The 23,069-nt window shown below is 38.0% G+C and overlaps 1 protein-coding gene and 1 long non-coding RNA gene across 16 annotated transcripts in view; one reads left to right on the plus strand and one right to left on the minus strand.

The window, feature by feature from the left end:
- The window catches only part of PALLD (palladin, cytoskeletal associated protein), a 208,325-nt gene extending 185,581 nt beyond the window's left edge, over positions 1-22,744 (plus strand). For 10 of the 11 annotated variants that reach the window (XM_069786624.1, XM_069786635.1, XM_069786680.1 and 7 more), the window contains 8 exons: positions 1,390-1,611; positions 6,629-6,778; positions 11,065-11,159; positions 16,347-16,479; positions 17,443-17,650; positions 18,373-18,538; positions 19,440-19,573; positions 20,562-22,744. In XM_069786624.1, coding sequence (XP_069642725.1) covers positions 1,390-1,611; positions 6,629-6,778; positions 11,065-11,159; positions 16,347-16,479; positions 17,443-17,650; positions 18,373-18,538; positions 19,440-19,573; positions 20,562-20,734 — 1,281 coding nt within the window. In that variant the 3' untranslated portion in view covers positions 20,735-22,744. Of the gene's footprint in view, positions 1-1,389; positions 1,612-6,628; positions 6,779-11,064; positions 11,160-16,346; positions 16,480-17,442; positions 17,651-18,372; positions 18,539-19,439; positions 19,574-19,686; positions 19,738-20,561 lie in introns of all 11 variants that reach the window. The other variant, XM_069786646.1, reaches the window with a different exon arrangement.
- Positions 6,778-17,446, minus strand: LOC138686007 (uncharacterized). 5 transcript variants are annotated; one of them, XR_011325338.1, is made up of 5 exons: positions 16,325-17,446; positions 13,375-15,725; positions 12,082-12,374; positions 10,210-10,306; positions 6,778-7,628 (listed from the first exon to the last, which is right to left on the minus strand). It is a non-coding gene; the product is annotated as an uncharacterized lncRNA (long non-coding RNA). The 5 variants fall into 5 exon arrangements; XR_011325337.1 differs by having other exon boundaries at positions 13,375-15,896; XR_011325340.1 differs by having other exon boundaries at positions 12,148-12,374; positions 13,375-16,350.
- Positions 22,745-23,069: the final 325 nt, after the last annotated feature.

Genomic DNA, 23,069 nt, shown 5'->3' on the forward strand with positions numbered 1-23,069 from the left:
TTGGTTAATAAGAAGAGGTCACCTAGCATTAATAACTGGGGAGATTTGGGGTGCACTCCATTCAAGGTGTTAAAATTGTTCTATAAGCCTAATTGTCTGAATGCAGGCGGCTTAACCACAGTAATGGCGTGCTCCAGTATCTTTCTGCTGTAGTGTTAACATACACTGATACTAACTGCCCTGCATCCAAATCGGCTGCTCTTTATATACACCGTGTGTACTTCATGGTTTACTTTTATGATAAACTTTCAGGAAAAAAAGAAATTTAAAAAAACGTCTGCAGTTTACAAAGGTATTTCTCTCTCCTTACATTTTTTACTGTTATTGAGGGGTATGATTAGTTCTGTAACCAGTCAGTAGAAAGGCTACATGTCATTCACAGACCAGAATCAATGGTAGAAGATGGGCATGTAAAAGGAGGCTTCGTATGAGACTTGTTCTATCTTAGATAAAATAAGGGTCAGAGACAATGGTCAAAGGTCATTTGAAGGCATGCCTGAATTTCTGCTGACTGAGAAGAGCATTGGCTAATAGAGATTTTTTTTATTTTTTTTCTGCTTCTGAGCTTTTTTACATTCTGGCATTATCTTTGTCACTAAGATTCAAAGCAGGACTTCTGTACTGCAAAGTAGATAGAGTGAACAGGCCAAGAAAGTACATAACTCCCTGTCACAGTAACCTTTCCCAGTACCTGAATAGCAAATTTAAACAAGCAGTAAGTGTTTTACACTGGATGAAACTTTCGACTCTTCTTTCTATATCTTGAATACTCTTATGACAAATTTTGTTTTTAAGGAAGAAGAGGTACTTTTGGCCAGACAAAAGGGACCATGGCAACAGGAGTAAAGAGAGGCAACTATCATGGACTGCCAGTGTTGCCATTCTCCCCCCCCCGCCCCCCCCCCCCCCCCCCCCCCCCCCCATTTTTACAGGCAACTGTAAACAAAATCATTTTAGCCTTCTAGTGCAGCCTCTGGTACAGTTATAAGCAAATAGCAGATGTGAACCATATGGTCTTCTGGCCATCTGGAAACAAAAGCCACCCTAAATCTGCCTGTACCCTCAAGGAAATATTAGTGTGTTTCTTTTGTCTTTACGAACTGCTTCAGAATACTTTTATTCTTATAGGCTTTTTTAAAAAATGGAAAGAAAGCAACCAATGACTTTCCTTTCCTTTATAAATTAGACCTTAAGATAACATGAAATACAATTTTTGCCTCATACCAGATGTCTTCATTGTTTCATAGGGAAGTTATTGGAGGCACAGATTATAGTGTTTTTCTTCAACAAGATACAGTTTCCTTTTATATGTAAAACCTTAATGGATTGTCAAAGATCAGTAGAATAAAAAAAAAAACCCAACTAATATGTACATTTCTTGTTTGACAGGAGTATAAAGTCTCCAGCTTTGAGCAAAGATTGATCAGTGAAATTGAATACAGGTTGGAGAGATCTCCTGTGGAAGAATCAGATGACGAGGTGCAACATGGAGATGAACCTATTGATAACAGTATGTCACCATATTTTGAGATAAAGCTGAAGCATTACAAAATCTTTGAGGGAATGCCAGTCACATTTACATGCAAAGTGGCAGGAAATCCAAAGCCAAAGGTAAGAAAAGAGTGTAACTATTTCTAGAAATGCTCTGAAGAGTTCTATATTAGTACCTTACAGTGAGCCCCTGGATCCTATGGGCTGTATCTTACAGGAACAGCAGACATTGTCTCTTTACAAGAAAGACTCCTAGCTGGTATAAACTGTCAAATCTCTTTTGACATTATTGGAATTATTCAGATTTATACTAGGCAAAAATCCTACTATGAGGCTTTGGCTCTTGGTTACTCTCCCCTGAGACTTCATCTCAACTATTTTACCTAGAATTATTTTACTTCTGTCATTTTCAGCATTACCGTCGGCGTACACCTGTACCACAGAATGCGGTGCAATGCTAGAAAGTCCCACGTGAGCTGGCACAGTAGTCACAAAACCAACCTGATCAGGTTAACATGGGTAATTATCTCAGGCACAGCAACATCCTAATGCAAAAATATGCTGCTTCTGGTTCAGGAGCCAGCATGGTATCTCTGCATTCTTCAGCATTGCAGAGTTTATATCTACACACCCTAACAAGACTAAATTTTAATGAAAGTTAGAAGAAGGCATAAAAAAATACCATAAGCTCCCATATATCCCAACAGCAAGATGAGACATGATGGTGAGGTTTTAACGATGAGCTTCTGAGGGAGGGTTGGGCTTGGGAAGCATTTCCTTCTAGCAGATGTAAAAGTACAAGTTGCATGATGTCAGTAGTCTGGAAGAATGCCTTCCTTTGGTAGGTTGTGTTTAACCATTTCAAAAATTGCTTGGCAATCGACTGACTCATTGTGCAGCAGGCAAACAGCAGTAGCTTCTTCAACTTCCTTGCCAAAGCCAGTATCTTCCCCATGAGGTCCTTGCAGTTCTTACAGTGACCTCTTGTGGATAGAGGCTCTTTTCTTCTTCGACAAGATCAAAGATGCCTTATCTCTTAGATAAGATCTTCACAGCAGCAGCCACATCCAAATCTTTCATCTAGTGTAAGTTTTACAGGTATTAGGATTTTGAACACAGATAAATGCAAATGACTTTACATGTCCAATGATATAGGCATATGATACTGCACAAACTGTAAAAAGAAAAATGGACTTTCTCAGGTAGCAGAGAAAGAACAACAGAGAACTATGGCCACATCTACATTAACAAGTAGTGCAGACCAGAAGAAGCAAATCTGTAGAATGAGATAACCATCCCTGCATGCATTTCAGGAGGTTTTACTTCAGGCTAGCTCTAATCTTGTCCCACAGACTGAAGCAGATGCAGCACATTAGATGTGTTCTTGGAGCACATTTTCTGGCTTAGTTTCATCTGAAAGGAATCCAATTCTGTGCTCCAAGACCACAACACGATGTGAACCACTGCAAAGTAAGTGGGGCTGATCAGTATAGTCATGTCAAAAAAGCAGTCCTGCTTCAAACTGAAGACACACACTGAGATTAGCCCAGTCTGACTGAAACCAAACCTTTGATGTCCAGTGTTACTTTTGAGATGACCATACAGAAGAGTCTGTTGTGCTGAATAAGGGTAGAAGACAAATGGGTTCGTTGGTGTTAGAGCTGCAGTGTGCTGGAGAGGTGCTCTTTTTGCCTGAGGCTTATGACTAGGTTGCTGGATGACCTATTATGAGTCAGCCTTAGTCAATTTAGCCATTCCCTAATTTTCACAGTTTTCAATTAAGGTGTAGTTTCACAGTCATCTTAATCTGATTTAAAACAGATGAAAGAGGATGTCTCCTTTCCCTCACTTGCCTTGTTTTGGCATTAGGGATTGCACAGCAAGAAACCACATTGTTAGTACTTCCCCTAAAGCACAGCACCGTAAAAGGAGTATCTGATGTGAATGCACTCTGATTCAGATACAATGTTCTGTTTTTCTGCAGTGTCAAAGCACGCACATTAAGAAGTGATTTGCTCTTGCACCTGGGACTATGACCCTTTATTCCGTTCACTTGCAGATGCTTTGTGCGATTTGTTAAGTTGCTTGGGATGGAACCAATTTCAGTCCTGTTGGATGGCTACTTGTTAGCTGGGCTTTGCAAATGTCAAAGGCTGTATGTATCTTCCCCTCATCTGCTGGAGCATGTCAAGATAGCAATTTTGAAATGCTCGATGTCTGAGGGCTGCCCTTCTGCTGTCATTTGTTGAAGCTGGAAGTGTTGCCCCTGAATAAATTCTTTACTTTGGCAAATGAAAAGCTGGAAATAATTTACTAACTTGAAGCTCCTCCCTTCTAAGTGTTCTGTCAGCTCTGCCAAGGAATGGCTTTGGGAAGGACTGTAGTGTTTCTAAAATCTGGCATTCATTACAAGGGCTTTTTCTAAGCGGGGTAATTGCCTTGATTATTTTTTTCCCTGAACATGCCATGTAAATTGAATACTGATGTGCAAATTCTGTCTTCATAAATATGACTTTTTAAATCTGAGTCTACTTTTGTTATAACCTTCAGTGTAATGTAAAACTGTTTTCTCATTAAAATGAGAACCTGTGGTGATACAGGAGGGATTGTGGAATACTTCTTTTTAAGGGATATTTCTCTTCAGAATCAGGACAATACTATATGAAAGGTTAATTGAGACGTGAATGTTGCATAAACCTTGTACTGCTTGCTCTTCACATAGCTGAATATAATTCATAGTGATTAAAAATGCCTGTGCTGCCCAAGATCAAAACCCCTTTTGTACTGTGTATTCCATTGTATTTCTAGTCGTTACATATTGGTTTCTGAAAATCTGGTATGAATAAAAGCAATCCAGATGCAGTGCTCAGTGCTTACGTAGTTTAATGGTACATTTATTAAAAGGTATCCTAGAAAGAAAATACTTCACTGCAAGGGCCATTGTCTCCAGCAGTGGTAGTGTTTTACTTATTAACTCCATGTCAGATAAAGGTAATATTAAGAATTTACTACTTATAAGTAAAACCCAGTGATGCCAATGTTTTTAAACTTAGTGGAAATGAGTATTGGACAACATATGCATGATGTTTGGATAGCTGGTTTAGTTAATATTTGCATGTATTTCCATGTAATAATTCCTGGCATGTCTCCTGATATTTCTGATAAGTGCATTGTTATTAAATAATTACTACTTAATGCAGTAGATTTCCAAGCAACATTATGACACATGTAAAGCATGCAAGTTAAAACTCATTTTTTGCAGCTATGTTGTTACCAGCATCCATTAGCATGTGTATATAAGTGATCAAGTATCTCTTGCATCTCCAGTAAGTGCTCTGTCAGCAGATGAGAAGACATGACTAAATCTTTTGTTAGCACCACAGAGTCTCTGCAAGGCTGCTGACAGACAAAATGGGAAACAAGTATAACCAGCTATTGAGGAAATGAAATCATTTCTAGTTACACATAATGCTTGTTAATATAAAAACCATACATGGTAATTAATTTTTAAGGGAAATTTCCACTCATTCCCTCTAAAACATTCACCATTGTCTTTTTGTGAAATTTAAAAGTATATCCTTAACTTTTCCCCCCAAGTGAATGAATTTAGAGCTTTGAAATGTTGACACGTATGAAGAACCTGGCATATTAAACTCTATCAGGAATTGTGCTTTGCTTTGTCACTTCATTTTTACTGGAAAGCCAGTACCCTTTCCTCACTTTAAGACCTAAATTCCCTCTTCAAGAATTAGACTGAGGAAAATGTGTGTTTTCCTTGTGCTAAATAGTCCCAGCAGTGATGCCACCAGGACAAATACAGTTATATTTTGTACAAGTTAACCACGTAAAAATTGTGTAGGATTCTACACAAGCGACTTAAGAAATGCTGAACACCACTGATGTTTGTTAGAGAGTAATATATGCTTCAGAAATGACAAGTAAATAATATTCTACTTAAACATGGGTTTGAGGAGCTGATGACAGCCTTCCTAGTATAAAATTTTTCACATATTCCTGTGTGTGTTTTCATGCATACACCACGTTTTTCCTTTGATTCCAGCAGATTTCAGTTTGGGGTTTTATATTACTTTTAAAATATAGCAAAACGCCCCAAAGCTAGGTCAAAATATTTGAATCTTTTTTCGCCTTAAATTTCAGGCATTAAAAACACATACATTTTTTTGTGTAATTTATGGATTACTATACGATATTATTCTGCATACATCATTTTTTTGGCTCACTGCAAGTAGATCTTGGGTCAGCCAGAGAATAAAATTATGTATCAAAAGTAATGGAAAAGACCTCTATTTGATAGATAATGTAACTGTTCTGTACAACTTGGAACTATACTGGTGTTGGCGTACAATTATTAAAGGCTATCTGTGTGCTGACTTGCTTTGAAGTATTTCCTCTTGCTTTGTAAAGCTGTCCATTTCTGTAGATGTCTGTCACATTGGGGTGACACTGTTGGTTTCAATCATACAATTGTACTGAGCTGGCCCGTTCACATACTGAACTGTTCATTGCCAGCGTGAGCGCCTGAATCCCCTTCTGTTTTTTTGGTTCAGTCCAGTCAGCATAATGGATATGAGACAAAACTGGTGTTTCAACAGTGAGATCATTACTTCTATTTTATTCATCGTTGAACTAATTATTCCTATAATTACCTTGGTTTATGTTATTTTCTGAAAAGAGAGCAATAGCGTTCTTTCTCCAACTTCTTCAGATTCAAGTTATTTCACTTAAAATTAGTATTATTAGTATGTTAGTTATTAAAATTAGTAGTCTTCTCTGAAATAGAACTTTTCTTTGTAATGACATTTATTTTCAGTTCTTGAAATGTTCAGCTGCTGTTCTGTGCTTGGGATGGGTACAGCCCTCATGCACCTGTAAATTTCTTCAGTAAATGTTCATGCTGCCATCTTTCTCTTTGAGAGATTGCTAATCTTTAACTTGTCCGTCAGTGAAAGTGGTTCATGGAGTGTGGTTCTGCACTTTTACTAGTTGATCAAACTGGTTTTCTTTTAATGCTTACCAGAAAGGTTTTCAGCAGTTAGGATTCGTTAGTGCTATTAATTGAGAAATGATGACAATGAACACCCACCTCTTATCAGCCATGCCTTGTTTTTTCCTGCAGATTTATTGGTTTAAAGATGGGAAGCAAATTTCTAAACGAAGTGATCACTACCGAATTCAAAGAGAACCTGATGGAACTTGCTCACTGCGTACTGCAGCCTCCACCCTGGATGATGATGGGAATTACACTATTATGGCTGCTAACCCACAGGTAAATGAAGGTTTGGTTCCAGAGCAAACATGCTTCTGGACATAAATCTTCAGAAAACTATCTCATCTTACGTATGCGTGATTTAATTAAATGATGAAGTCACCATAAAGTATGTAAGTTAGATTTCTGTTTTCATCTTGCATCAGTAGGGTGGGACCTTTCTATCTCCAAGAGATTAGCAACTCAACAGCAGTTTTTTTCCTATGGTTTGAGGTTTCAGAGGGGAGGGGTGTTGTTTTTTAATCACTCATCCACCATTTGTTTCAGCTGATAACATCTCAATATCCTTACTGAGCATGGACAGCATACGTACTCTGAAGGGAGAAAAAAAATCCAGTTTACCAGTAGAAGTAACCCAATCCAGCAATTTAATTTTTCTTCTGTTGACACTACTCACTGACTGAGGCCAACTTTTTGAAATGAGTAGGAGTATATCACACCTCAACATGTTTAGATTAGGCAGCGATTGCAGTTCTGTAAGGCAAAAAGTTCTAGCACTTACTATGTAGAGGGGAGCTCTCCTGTGTTCATCCCAAAGTCTTAAACAATGTTTTTCTGAAACACTGAGTGTTACTGGTTTTGTAATATTATTTGTTCTTCATAGACTCAATAAAAGAGCTGAGGCATAAAACAGGAACCCACTAGCGCGTTGGATATCACTTAAATTTACAGTTCACGCATCCTATTGAAGTAACTTTTTCAATCCACTTCTCCTACAGCACAGCAAATTGAGGGGAAACATTTGCACATGAGAAACGAAGGCAGTAACATAACTTCAGGGATATAACAAATTATTTTCTTCTGTAGCACCAGATATCTTGCCAAGACCAGGCCTTCGAGTAGAATCACACTGTGAAGTAACAAACAGTATCACTGAGACAGAGTTTAATCTGAACAGGAGTGTTGTGCTCTGTTATGAATGTTGCTAGGTTACGTAGCATGACACTGCCATTTTTGCCTTGCTCTTTAACTGTCAATCCTGCTCTATTGCAGTCTGCTTGTGAATGTATGGGATTGTACGCACAGATGACACACAGATAGCAGTTTTAGGCTAGAATCTACAAATTGCAGTGCTTAAATCTAGGTAGTATTTCTACATACACAGATAACAGAAATAAAGAAATAGCATAAGGCCAAGGGAGTTCTTCAAGCTGGGAGCTTTTACACATAGATGACCATTGTGTTATAGCACATGGTACTATTTCAATTGTGGAAATTCACAGTAGGTTTAAAAATGATAAATAAATACATACATGCTCAAGGTAGGAAGTGAATTCTGTTCATCTTCCTGTAAGTGTTGTGTTGGTGCATGTACAGAGTTTCCCTATGTAGTGTTACCGCGTGATCCAAAAATCTTAGAGACCTTGGTGAATAAATTGCCTTTGTGTTTCGGCACTGTACTCTATCCTGAATAACTCATATGAGCATATTTAGGGCCTACTTTTTAGCATTTGTTACTCTGGATAAAGTTCATTTGGTGACACAGCAGGGAACTAGGTTATCAGCTCTGGTCATTGATGACGCTAGTTTGTTAGTGGGTTTTTAGATGTACTAAAATGAGACATTTTTGTATTGTTCCTAGTTTGGGGATTGAAAAAGCAGTTTTGTTAAATGACAAAAACCTGTGTCTGTGCTTTTTTCCCTTCTCTGGAGAAGAACCAGAAGCATCCTCCTCTGGCTCCCCTAAACAAAACATCTGTCTGTTTTACCAAGCCCATTCTATGCTTTCTTTATTCTTTCTTTATTCACAGTGTAATTCCCAAGCAAACATACTTATCTCTTCCACTATTTGCTTGCTTTTACTATGCATTTAACAGTACAATGGAGGCAAAGAAGGGCTATGAGTTAATGTACTAGCCTTTCACACTCAGAGATCTGGATTCCAATTCTTTTAAGTCATCCTGAGTGGAAATAATTTTGGCATAGCTTCCTCAATTCTAATGGAAAGTTCTCCACATCTCAAAGCTATCACAAACTTAGGCAAATTTGGCAACCCTTCCTTAAGAAAAGCGAAATACATAAATATAACGGAGCCTACATCAGCATTCTGATGGACTGGTAGTTATTTGCTATGCCGTTGCTGTGTTTTGGTCATTGCTGTTGGAACCACCAAACTACAAAGCAAAAAGGCATATTCTTAGCTGATAGAAATTGATTTAAAGCAAAGGATTCCGTTCATGAGAGCTCTGCAAATTTATGCCATCTCATGATCTGGACTAATACTACAGGATTTATGTATGTAAAGTGACTTGTTGACACGCCTTGGAAATCATCCGTGGTGGTTAATACGGCAGGCACCATTGCCTGTGATGTAAAGTGCAGTGATCTGGAATTAAGGTTCTAACACACCTCTGGGGTTTGCAGTAAAATTTGCCATATAACTTAATCCAGAGCAAACTGACCCTGGGCCTAGAAAAACACAAAACCTTGCCTGTTTTAGGCCTTTAGTTACAGGTTACATCCCTTAACTAACTGATCTCTTTCCATGAGCTGTATGTGCTCAACTCGAGTCCTTATTTTCACCTTCTTCCCTTTTATCCTGTTCTCTCTGCTTCTTTGCACTATGCACCCAGTCCTCAGTCTGGATTTTCCTTATTTTTCTAGGCCATCTTCTCATGAATTACTTCCCACTCATCGCTTCCTTCCCATTCATCCCATGACTTTTCCAAATCTCTGGCTTCCTGCTTTTTCTTCCCTATCCAAATTCCTTACTGTTCTTTGTGTTTCTATTTGTGATGCCTTCAGGTATTGAGATAACGCAGAAATTTTCCCAAAATGTGTGAATGCATCACCTGCCAGAAAAAGATTAATATGCAGTGGTGCCTAAAATAGAAATGTATTTGTTCCAGATGTTTCTAATGGTCTTGTAACACAAAAAAAGCTTTTGCTTAAGAAATTGCTGCAGGTCATGCACAATGGCTTATTTTAACACAAGTATTTTTCTTGTGGACTAAGTGGGTCCTGGGAATAAAAGCGGGACACAGCAACTTCATTTCTAACAGTCCAGGAGTAACACGGTCATTGCCATTTGAAGGCTGCTGTGACCCCAGTGAAATTGTTTTTCAATGGGCTTTGACCAGTTGTTAATGAACAGCAATTTGCAACCCCTGAGTTACTGTGACAAAAATATTTGTCACTTTTATGGTGAAAGACTTGAGTGTGGAGCTCACAGCTTAGAACTGAAATACACTGCAAAGCTGATGTGGATGTTGCCTTACTGCTACCAGTCCAGGGGGCAGAGACACAGATGGACATCTTCTATACAGTTATCAAAGAGCTATTTAAAACTATCATTTTTGAAAAGTTATTAAAATTACATTGTCATATAAAATTATATAAACTTTTACTACAGTATTATTTTTATATATACCTGTTATATTTGTATCTATTATGTAAATTTATTAATACCACCAGATGCTTTTACCCCTTACATGGTGAATTCAGCGGAGTCCTGGATGTCAGCAGTTCTGGCTGCAGGCAGTCCTATCCGAAATTTGTTACCTCTAGTGCTTGTGGTGGACCATCTGTCTTTTAAAAAACAAAATAGTTTATTTTGACATAAGAAACAAAGCAAAACAAAACCCAGGGATTAAATACAACAGATCCCATGTTTTATTCAAAGCTTTATCATTCACTGAAAATAACCTAAGACTGCTGAACCATCTCCAACGTCCAGCAGTGCAGTTGTGTGCTTTGGTGCAATTCGTACCCCCAAACCAGGCTCACTCTTCCAAGAGGAGCCTTTAAGTACTTGTACAATTGATTTGCTTTTTACATTCATAGATTTTTTTTGTTTGAGCTGTGGCCCCACCAGGTCAAGTGGATCAATGCACTTTGGAGGCAGAAGCTCTGTTGTTAACTTTCAACACTTTCTAAGTGCCATTTTCAAGAGTGACTGATCTTGAACTAGTCTTTCTGTCCACTTGCCAGACACAGAGAAACCTCCCACCCACATCAATGACTTAGTCAATATACTGGTTTAAGGATTTAATTGCCAGTGGTACTAATAATCTTTTTTTAAAGAAAAACTTCCAGGTGGAACATTTTAACCATGACTGTGTTATAGTCACAATTATTCCAGTCTGTTCTGTGTTAGATGGGAAGCTGACAAAATAGTTTAGTATCAGAAGGTATGTTGACAAATGTTTTTCAATTACTTAGTGAAAAAAGAGATTGTATTACAGACTCTGTAACAGGTGGGCAAAACCGAAGAGATCAGATTGAACATTTATTAATATTATATGCTTTAAGTATTTTAATGTTTCTACTCTCCATCATCCTAACAGGGAAGAGTAAGTTGCACGGGCAGGCTGATGGTTCAAGCTGTAAATCAAAGAGGCCGCAGCCCTTGGTCACCCTCTGGTCAGCCTCATATGAGAAGGTATTTGCTGCTTTTTGTTTGTTTGTTTTAGTAATAAGTTTTGCAAAATTATTACGATAAGATAAAGAATGTGAAGTAAGAAGGTAAGCTCAAAGTATGGCATTCAGGAAGAAATGTGCCTCTGCTGTCTAAAAGTTTCTGCAAAGCTTGCACACTCAGAATTATAACCAACCTCTGAAATTACATGACTTTTAAGTATCTTTAATTTTGCCTGTCTCCTCCTTTCTTTGTCATGTTCACTACTTGCTCCTTATCTCAAATTACACTACCAGCTGTTGGGAAAGACCTTGTCACTTAGATGTTTTTTTAAAATATCTCACCTGACTAGGATTCTACCAGAAACCTGTAATTTCTGCAGCTTTTAATAAGTATTCATTTAAAGAAACAGCAGAAATAACTGCATGCCAGACAAGGTTATTAGATTTACATTAGAAATATTTTACTATTTCAGTGATTTCAGTTCAGGTTCTTATAAGGAATTATGAGTCAGAAATGAAGTATTAAACTTATCTTTGGTGAGTTTACAATTATTCACATACGAAGCTTTGGTTTATGGTTTTGGACCATATAAGGGAATTTTCCCTTCAAATACATTTTTTTTTTTTTTTCATTACCCAGAGCATTTATGGGGCTATTTAAGCATGGCTTAGACATCTTTAGATGATACAAAAAAATTCATTTTGATTACCCAAACAGAACTGCTTTCAAGGGAGTATGAGGGGTCTGGTTTCTGCTGTGATGAGGCACATGTTTTGCTTAATGGTCACAATGGCCATAGACTCTCAATATTGCCTAACTGTAATATGTAGAAAAAACGTACATACATATAGTCAATGTGCAATAAAGAAATGATTCCTGTAACAATTAGTAGTGGTAGTAGTATGTACTGTAGAACTCCTGCATGCAAAACAGGCTGTCTTACCCCCTCTGGTAACTAGGAAGTATTAGGAAGCGGGGTTGGTTGTTTAGAAGATCTTATCAGTCTTACTCTTGCATGGAACAAACTGGGCTTCCCACAGTCCTGAAAGCATTTCCCAACGTTTCGCTGAGGTGTCCTACCAGCTCCCCCTCTAATGCTTCACCTTTAGGCCTGTTAAGCCCAAAGCTCAGACTTCTTATGGAGGAGAATATCCTGCTATCACTGCATTGTGAGAACAGCCCAAAAAATCTGGGTCTGTTTGGCGTACCCTGTCCAAGAAATAAGGCACTTGACACCTGCAAATAATGGGTAAAAAGGAAAATTGACCGTTAATCCCTGAAGGGAAAAGTTGCCATGAAGAGTCAGGTTTCAGCTTAGTCATTGCATGCTGGGTGAGAAAGAGGAAACATCTTTTAAAACGGGGATGGGAGAAAGGAAGATAGGTATGGGTAAGAGAGTGGCGAGCAGCTGACACTTCTGCATCTTTCTGAAGGATAAAATGCGGGTGTCTCTCTCTGTGTGACTGGCAGAACCCTTGGGCAGTAATGGGGGAGGCTCATTTTTCAATCTCTCCAAATGCAATTGAAGTCCGAGGCCACTTATGGCTGGTATTTTATCTTCTAATTGAGACAAACACTTGGGCAGCCACTATTGTTTTGGTTGGGTGTCCAGTAGAGTAATGAATTATAAATAAGTGATTTCCATACAGCAGTTTAATTAATATTAGGGCAATTATTGCAGATTTTTATTTCCTGTAAAATTACCATATGTGAAGGGCTCATCCTCATACCTTTACTTACAGAAGGTCTGTTTCTGCTAAGCATTCAGCACAATACTATTTCTGTTCAGTGACATTTCCCATTAGTCCCATCACCCCGTTCTCCCTGAGACTGATGAAATGTGAGCACGTAAAACCTTCCCAGGACAGATTCCCACCATCGGCTTTTCTAACATAACGTACCACACTATTGTGCTCCCCCATATACTATAGTATTTGTCACATATATTGCCATATACTTTTGGTAAGTAATACTCCCGTGGCATTACAATATTATTTCTATAAGCTTTTCTGCTTGAGAGCAACAAAACTTTTTTTTTTTTTTTACAAGTGTAATTATTAGCTCAATGAACTTTATGACTTGTTACACTGTCGACTGGCTTTTTCCTGCAGTATTTTTAATCTCTTACAGAACTCTGTTTTTTGTCATCTTCACTACGTCACAGACATTTTAAAACACTGTAGTTATTTCATTTTTAATGTATTTTTCTGCAATTTGCTTAACTTGCAAACATTACCGTCTTAGCATTACATGGCCGGGGGGCAGGGGCAAGACGTTTGAATTGTCTGACGTGTACAAAGCTTGGGCTCAATCCCTTAGACGTCATGGTGCTCAACACTGTAGCACCTAAGCTGTCTTGCCGTGCACTGCAGCCAGAGTCCTGAATAAATCATCTTAAAATGCATGAGATTAAGAAAGATTTTAGAAAGAACTATTCCTGTTGTCCCTGCTCTCAATTAGAGGATTAATTTGAACTTCATCTCCTTTATCCCCAATTAGTGATCATTATCATATGGTCAGTCATAAAGTCTTCCCCAGCTTCTCGCTCGCTGAAATTCCTAGCACACTGCGCCACGCCAACCCATGGAGTCTCCCCTGGACACACTTAGTACATGATGTCAGTGTTGCTGAAACTAATCTTTGCAATTTGATGCACACATCACAACTCTAAAGAACCCACAACTAATCCAAGGGTATTGCAGTCTATTGCAATTTGTCATTCCTAGACATCTGAAGTACCTAGCTCTCCTCATTTCATTATTTCTTTAAAACCACAAAATGTTTCAGAATTAAAACAACCCTAGTTTCACCTCTCAAGGTAAAGGCTTAAAAAGTAGTCTGCAATTTTAGAGATAAATTTACAAAGAGGTAGAAAGAAATGCATTATTTGTTTCTGACTCTAAACAGCATGCTGATTTAGGTTTCCTTTCAAATGTGTAATTTGAAAACTTAGTTTTCACAATTCAAGAACATACTAGCAGGAAAAAAATCTCAAACTCCTAGTCTTTTGTGTTTTCTGTTTCATTTGGTGTAAATTTTTTTTTCCCCAGTTTTGACCAGTGCTGCCTTTTTATGCAGCTGGAGCAGTGAGATGGTGGCTTTCAGGACTTTCACACTTCTGTGGTGCTAGTTAACCTGCTTGGCTCAGCCTTGCAAGACATTAAGAAGCACTAGTTACCTGTACTTTACTGGCATCTTATCAACAGAATCTAAACAGGATGCATATAAATACTGTGAAGGCAGATTTTGCTTGGGTTGCTTGCACTGAGTAGCACTCACTTGACTAGATACCATCATTTCTAGTTGGTCTTGCAGAACTAATTACCAAAAGATATGAGTATAGTTTTTCTTTACTACCATCCGTCTTCCTTCCCAGCTACATGCATACAAGGCAGGTATGTTGGCAAAATTGGTTAGAAACTCACCAACGAGAGCTCAGCGTTGCTTATGAGCTGTAATGCAGGAGCTATTGAAGTAGCTTTAGGCACATTTGAGTGGCAAAAAATATTAGGTGCCTAAGACCTGGATTTAGGCACCTGAAGAGTTACGAGCTTTTAGCGCGTGCAAAGATGTCAGTCTGTGTTCCACATTGCAGTATCCATTCCTACGTTAATAAGCAGTAGGGGCTAGATTTCCCTCAACACATTTGCCTTTAGCTATAGCTGTGGGAAGCCTGTGATGATCATTAAAAGTCAAAATTCATCTATTTATGACAGATAATACTGTAGCAAAAGTGATGACTGGTCAGAATGCAAACAGAGCAATAACAGAGAGAAGAGCAACAACAGAGAAGGACAAAGTAAACCAAGTTCAAGCAACTCTAATTAAACTTTACCTCAGTGGAACAGTGTGCAGCTAGAGTGTTTATCTTCCATACAGCAGTACAGCATCTTGTTTTCCAAATAACTGCTGGGGGTTTGAAGCTTTTTTTGTTATGAATTATTTTAACCTAAAGAAACACCCCTGGGCAGTAGAAAACACAGTATAGCCACGTCTAACACAGTACTGCACGTCTACTGCAGACACTGGCCAAAACAGAAACACTGGCAAAAGTTAACAGAAAATGGAATTCAGAAAAGAGAATTTCACTGTAAAGTGTCATTGATAAAAGTTATCTTGGAGGATATTTGCATAGCTCCTCTTCACTGCAACAGGATGTTACTGCAGGCAGCAGCTGGCTCCAGAAGGGAATCCACTGGAGCTGATCAGGCAAGGACAAAAATTGGCCTAAAATTCTGTTTCAGTAACAAGTTTCTTTGATTACTAAGTCACACAAATGTAATAATGCTAATTTCATTTGGAAAAAAATCCCGTTAAATGAGGAACCATCTAGAAAAAGATTCGATAGATTAAATTAACAGGCCAATCCTGAAAATGGATTAAACTATATTGTGGAAGCTTAAGGTGATTGATACTGTTTCTGGGGATAGGAGTTATTTTTCCCTATTTTTGTTTTTTATTAAACTTTTTACCGTACCTGTATGAAGAGCAATTTAACGACCAAAGTTTTTCTTCCTATTGCTCACAAAAGAAATTCCTATTATTTTGACACCACAATTTGGTGGCTTTGAAAATGTTCAAGAATATCTCAAAACAAAAAAAATCTGTTAAATGAGGAATAAATATCCACAGCCCTTCAATCCACAGAATTTTCTGCATGGTCTTCAGTAATGCAGAACAAGAGAAGATGAAAAATAAGTCCGATGTGAAAAGTCTCTTCTCAGTGGAGCTGAGTTAGCTTTTAGCTGCTGTTATTTTCTGAAAGGTAAACATAATTAACAAACAGTACCTGCACTTTCTGGTGTAATCAGCAACAGTGAAGGGATTAAGTACACAGGACGCTGGCAGTGGGGGACTGAAGCTATATGCTAAGGCCTACCGACTTTATTTATATTTCAGTGATTTAAAGACTAAACAAAAGTACTATCATGTATAAATAAATTATTACAAGCAATTGCTCTGTAGCAAGATTGTTTTCTAGATCATATTTTGCCACATGTGAATTAAATGAAAGGAATTAGTAAGCACAGTGTCATAATTAACTCAGTCTGAGCCAAATGCTACCACTGTATTGTGTGTAAATATGGAGTGATTATGGTGTAGGTCAAAGAAGTGATTTAAAATTCAAAGCAGTCTTGTAAGTGATTTTGGTTCTCCTGATTTAGCAGAGAAAAAAAATAATTTACCTTTATTTCATGTTATTTTAAGACCACGATCTCGATCAAGGGACAGTGGTGATGAAAATGAACCAATTCAGGAACGATTCTTCCGGCCTCATTTTCTGCAGGCTCCTGGAGACCTGACTGTTCAAGAAGGAAAACTGTGCAGAATGGACTGCAAGGCAAGTATCACAGAAAGGATAGCAGCCATCTTTCTGCAACATTATCTGACTCAAAAACCAAATCAGTTTCTTTTCAAAAGCTATTTTACCTATTGGCAGTTTCAGCGACTGTCAATGGGTTAATTAATCTCACCGCTTATGAGGAAGTGGGCAATAAAAGTTTGCTTCCCCTCCAATTAAAGTGCTTCAGGCAAATCTTACAGCTCACAGTAAACCGGTTTTTAGAATTCAGCTATGCCGGGGCATGGAGGGAAGCAGTACACACTACAAAGACAGTGTGCTTCTCCATTTTAAGTCCTTTTGCTACTTGAGTTTCGATCTCCCATTAAAGTTTCAAACAATATAATCTTGATTTATGACTTTGCCTAAAAGAATTCATCAAGGCTTGGATGAATTCTGTTTACTTTATGCTGATATACTGGGAGAAGCTATTTGTTTTCAAGTAGTATCCACAGCAAATGGCAGGGCTTTCAAAAGTACAAGACCTGTTCACACAGATGAAGCACTAACGAGCATAGGCAGTGCTATCTAAGTGGAATAGCACTTAAGAGTTCAATAATTAGTCAGCTAACATCTTTTTGTCTGCAACTTTTCCACATGAAGTTAATCTAGAAAGGAGTGTCTTCTCATTCCACCTGAATAGCAAACAATAAAAAAAAAGACAAAAGGTATCACCCTGCCTTTTGTTTTGCAATGTATTATTATTTAGCTTCTAGCATATCTAAACACTGATCTTTTTTCAGTCACGCCCATAAGACGTCACAGAATTCAGGGAGCTGGCCAGAAAGTAAGTGAATGAACACAACTGAGTCAATGTCTAATTCGGGACAGAATTAGATCTTTAAATCTTGTGGTACACCTGCAGTAGCAAACAAACCCAAGCTTCTCTGAAGTAACAAGTCAGGACTCCTCCGGTGTTTTATATGGCTAAGACTATTTCCCATTATTCTGTTTACACTTAAGGTTAGTGGATTACCAACTCCAGACTTAAGCTGGCAACTTAATGGAAGACCAATTCGCCCCGATAGTTCTCACAAAATGTTGGTGCGTGAAAACGGCGTGCACTCCTTGATCATAGAACCAGTCACAGCCAGAGATGCTGGCATCTACACGTGCATTGCCAGCAATCGAGCTGGTGAAAATACATTCAGCCTGGAGCTCATTGTTGCAGGTAACATCTTCATGCTAAGCTTCCGCACCCAGCACTGTGAGGGTAACGTGAAAAAGGAAAATGTAAGTGCTGTAAAATGGCATGGTTGAGGGGTGGGGGTAAGAAAAAGAAACCTGGCAGTAACAGAACTATAGTATATTTATAGGCGATACACTCGTGTTATGTTGTGGTGTAAGTTGACTGGCATGTAACCTCTGTGCGTGCAGTTAAGAAAAGAGGGCTGTTGTCCTGAGGCACAGTTGAGGCCACAAACCAGACTCTTTACTTGAATGGGTTTTTTTTAATGGCAATTTGTGCAGACCCGTATCTACCATGATTGATTTGTGTGTTTCACAGCATATTAGACTAACGCCATTCCAGCCTTCTGGTAGAGCAGTTCCTTCTGTAATTAAAAGCCCATCCTTTTATGGACTGTAAAGGAGCACTGTTAACAAGCATGATGCAGCCAGTGTATCTCGTCTTCATGCTCCACATTTCAATTTTTTCAGGGAAGTGGGGGAAACCACTCACTCAGCTCTATTAGCGCTCGCTTTTGCCCTATTAAAATGCTGATGTGACTGTTTTCTTCAGAGGAACCAGGATTGGACTTTGTGATTAATGAAGACAACACTTAAGTTCCCTGCCACATGTATTTTTCGTTATTGGTTTTTAGCATGTTGCTGAAAGAAAGGCTACATTTTCATAGATTAGTGTCAACGTGACTGCAATCTTTATTTTCACAGCTAAGGAAGTACACAAAGCACCTGTGTTTATAGAGAAGCTACAAAACACAGGTGTGACTGAGGGATTCCCAGTGCGACTGGAGTGTCGAATCTCGGGGGAGCCATCTCCTCAGATATTTTGGAAGAAGGAGAACGAGTCCCTCACATACAACACTGACCGAGTGAGGTTAGACTGACTTAGAATCTTATCTCCCCCTGTATAACTTCAATGACGATTTATCCTGGTAACACAAATGAAAACCTAGAAGGTCATAAGAATGCTTTGTGTGAAAAGCAGCTCATAAATATTAACTAGTTATTGTAATAATTGATGATATTTACTCAAACTTGTGGCCAGCCTCGTGGCCGAGCCAGAATTAAAATGTTAGCTCTGTTTTCCATCCTTGGACTTAAACAACTATCTTTGCACTTTAAGCAAGTTGAGCAATAGTTTTTTTCTTCTAGAACTAAGACTTATAGAAATTTACTGGTGAAAACCTAGGCTCCTAAGTAAAGCTATCTGCTTCTCAGCAGAAACCTTGATTCATAACACTGCTGTGTAGTTAAGCCACTGAAATTCAGTATTTTATATTCTAAGATCTACAAACTTGTCTTGAATGTTCAATAATATTTTGTAGGAATGTTTAAAAGCAAACTCATGATATATTGCAAGAAAAGGAACTCAGTACTGATATGACACTGTAATAAATTATTGCTGTCCTTCTAAGTAACTAAATGTATTTCAGTACTTCATTCCTCAAGTTTTTTTATCCTTTCCCCAAAAAGTCTGGGTAAGTCCCTACTACTTAAATCAGATTTCCAGATATCTTAATCTGTAATTGTGAAAGAGAAGTTACTTTATGCATTTTTGCTTCTTAGTTTTTAATACAGGATATTAAACTGCCAAACTGTCAAGCATATTCAAGGTTTTATCTTCCACTTGCTAATTTCAGAGGAAGTTCTGTATGAATTAAAAGTGGACTATAATTAAACTGTAACTAGGATTGGGTTGGCTTATAATGACATTTTAAAACAGTCTATGCTGTTTTGCAATTTAAATAGTCATTTTCTACTTTTCTTTTGTTTAGCATGCACCAGGATAACTACGGCTACATTTGCCTGCTTATTCAGGGAGCTACAAAGGAGGATGCCGGCTGGTACACCGTTTCAGCCAAGAATGAGGCTGGGATTGTGTCTTGCACTGCCAGGTTGGATGTTTATAGTAAGTGACTTCAATTTTCACGATCGCATTAATCCCCCCAAAAGCAAAAGTCCTGTAAGTTTCAGTTTGTTCACGGAATGGTTTACATTGGTCTCTCTTTCTTTTGTTTATAGTTTCTCCTCAATAATAACGATCCACATCAAGACAACAAATGCTCTGTCAAAGTATATTTCACCATCTTTCAGATTCCTAAAGCAAAACAAGCATGCATGCTTTCTGTTTTTGCTTAGTATATTAAATATAGCTAATTAACAACAGATAACGGCATGATTACATTATTTTTGTGGATCATTATTACTATTGCTCTGCTAGCACTTCCCTAACCTTTTGTATTCTTTTGTACATTAGTCTGTAATACACCTGTGACAGCTACCAGAAGTGTACTACTAGATGTTTTATGGCTTTCTGCTTAATTATTCGGTTTGTTCCAAAGCAGCTCCTGACATAGTGAATGTTCTCTTAAACCAAAATCTCTTACCAGTCTTCCCATAGCAAGAGTAAGTGGGGGGTGGGGTGGAGAGAGACTGGAATGATAAACGATGGTTTCTGTGGTGGTAGTGAGACTTGCAAATTGGAGACTTGGCTCAGCATTCTTCAGCGTACGAGGGGTGGCAATGGCAACCACATGATTTCCTTTCATACACAACAAATAACCCTCGAACAGGCCTGTCACTGTAATAGCAGTGCACGGAAACAAACCCCTTGCTGTTACCCTTCTCAGTGACACAGGGGAAGGTAGGAAGCATTGCCAAAAAGGCAAAGTAACACACATAGACACTATTGTTTTTACTTACCACATCTGAAGGTGAAACTAGATGCTGAGGAAAAAAACCACCACCGAGATACGAAACAAACTTACCTTTGATATAATGGTTTTCTGCTGCTCAGAAGTTAGTATCTCCTTTACAAAGAGTTGACTGTGCATCTGGCACGCTTTGTTGCACAGCTTGAGATGCCTAACATTTCTTCTTTCCTTCTTGATCTATAGCTCAGTGGCAACAACCACCTCAGACAACCAAGCCAAAGAAGGTGCGGCCCTCAGCCAGCCGATACGCTGCACTTTGTGACCAAGGACTAGACATCAAAGCAGCTTTCCAGCCTGAAGCAAATCCAGTCCACCTGACGATGCAGTCTGGCTTGGTAGAGAGCGATGATCTGTAGATCCAGCTGCCGCTTCCATCATTTTCTTTCGAAGCAGAAACACTGAAAGCCATTGTCTTGACCAATGATACTCCTATGTCACTTTATGCAAAGGCAGACACCTTCAAGTACAAAAGATAAACAACAAACACAGTAACCATATATTTCTTATTCATTATGCCAAATTAGAATAGATAGATTATTAATAGAAATGTACACATTGCACAACACATCACATTCACCAGTTCCTTATACCTAAGTTGCTTCAGCTCTTACGAATAACCCTTTTCATAAAGGCCAAAATACATCAGAGAGACAGATTTTTCAGAAGAGAACACTATTTATCACTACATGCCTTCATATGCAGTAAGCAGATGCTACACAATCTTAATGGTGCAAGATGTTTTACTTGACGCCATTAGATCACAAAGAAAATTAGAATGTATGGTTATCTATAGTTCTAAAATGGCAATGCATTCTGATAGCTACAAAGAACAAGTGCAATATTGTAAGAATAAAACAGGAAGGGACAAGGAAAAGAAACGTAAGCAAATACTGTTATCTCTGCAAACTGCTTTCTATTCTACAATGAAAAAAATATCTTGCCTTAAATGCTGTTAGTATGGACAATTTTATAAAGCAACATCAACACCGTAACTTTAAATTCTTTTGTATTTTTTTCATTTTGCCATCTAGGAGGAGGCTTACTTACAAACATACAGCAAAGACAGTTTAAGCATAAGCAATTTAACCTCTTCAAGATAATGAAGAAAAAGAGCTGACATGTAATAACAGTCTACTCCAGACCATAAATACTGGTAACTAGATGGGAAAAAAAATGCTGACAGTATGAACCACTGCAGTAGGATACTGCAAAGGCTGGGAGGGGGACAGGGCAAGAGGGTGCAACTCTCTATGGATTTTCTGAAGACAGTCTGTAACCTCCTAATACTCCCATTCAAGAATCTGAAATTCTAAGGTGAGCTGAACACTAGGGAGTGTACGTATGGGATGTCTGACTGTTTAAAGCTTGTGTAACGTGTATGAGGATTTTAGAAATGTATAGTAAGTGAGAAATGGGTTGAGACTGCAATATGAATTGAAATGACAAGTATACACCACAGGTGATAAGCTTGCAGATCTGAGGAAGTAGAAAATGAAGATGGGCAAAAATAACATCAAATTTGCGCCTTTTTTTTCTTAACATAGCATATGTCTCTGGTAGATTTCACTTTTTTCTTCTGATTGTAGGCAAATGACAGCTCTTTTAATGGGTAGAGTCTGTGCACCGTAGATGAAAAGCCTGAAGGCTACTTTCAGAATGCAAGGCAAATCCACATCAAACTGGAGCCCCGCCTAAGTCAGACCTGACTAGGGAGTTTTAAATTGGAACCAAATGAATTTACAATGAAGGGGGGAGGGAGGGACAGAAGAATTACTAGGCCTGACAAGGAAAATAAGCATTTGATGGTACGAGCTATGATTCTTTGCTATGAAAGGAAAACACTGTATTCCTTATATGAAGCACATATATGGTATCTTTCATTATTTATAATAAAAGTGTTGAAATCTTTTATTTCAGTTCAGTTATTCAGAAGTCCTGTACCTAGGAGGGTTTTGGTTTTTTTTTTTTTGTAATTGTGTACACCATATATTGCATTACTGCTATACGTGTATTGCTTTGTAAGTACACAAAGTTTGTTTTGTTTTTTAGTGACTAATAAACTTTAGCACGTAAGGTAGTACTATTCTGGTGCAGGATATGACCAGTTATGGGGATCGTTAATCTAGATTAACGTCATAGTCTGTCATCTGGGAATAATCTGATTCTATTCTAGAAAAAGTGTGTCATATCACTTGCCAAATTTTTCTTGACTGTGACATGCTAGTTTACTTTTTGTTTAGCTTCACTAGCATTATTTTGCCACCTTTTATTTGTATTTATAAAAAAATGTATTATCATTACTTTGGATTGTTGTGCTGATACAATGTGGGTTTAACATCAATAAATATTACACAAATAAATAGAAAGTTTTCCTTCTGATAAAGACTATTAACTGTTTCAGTACAAGCATGCAAGTGTAAGATTTAGAAATTTTAAATATTACAAATGCAGATGAAATGAGGGCTATATGCAGCATCTAAAAATTACTAGAATTTATCAGAATATGCTGCTTGCGACCTGGAGTCTTGTTAAAACAAAACAGAGGAACATGACCCATACATTCTAAGAAACATCTTCTGAATAAAAGTACTAGAAGATGGTTTTTTTTTAATAGGTTAGAAAATATGCAGGTCTATGTTGAGTGTCAAGTAATTGCTATATGACAAATATTGCAAAAGTGACAAATCACAA

The sequence above is a fragment of the Haliaeetus albicilla genome, chromosome 1 (assembly GCF_947461875.1).
Source record: "Haliaeetus albicilla chromosome 1, bHalAlb1.1, whole genome shotgun sequence".
NCBI classification, from domain to species: Eukaryota; Metazoa; Chordata; class Aves; order Accipitriformes; family Accipitridae; genus Haliaeetus; species Haliaeetus albicilla.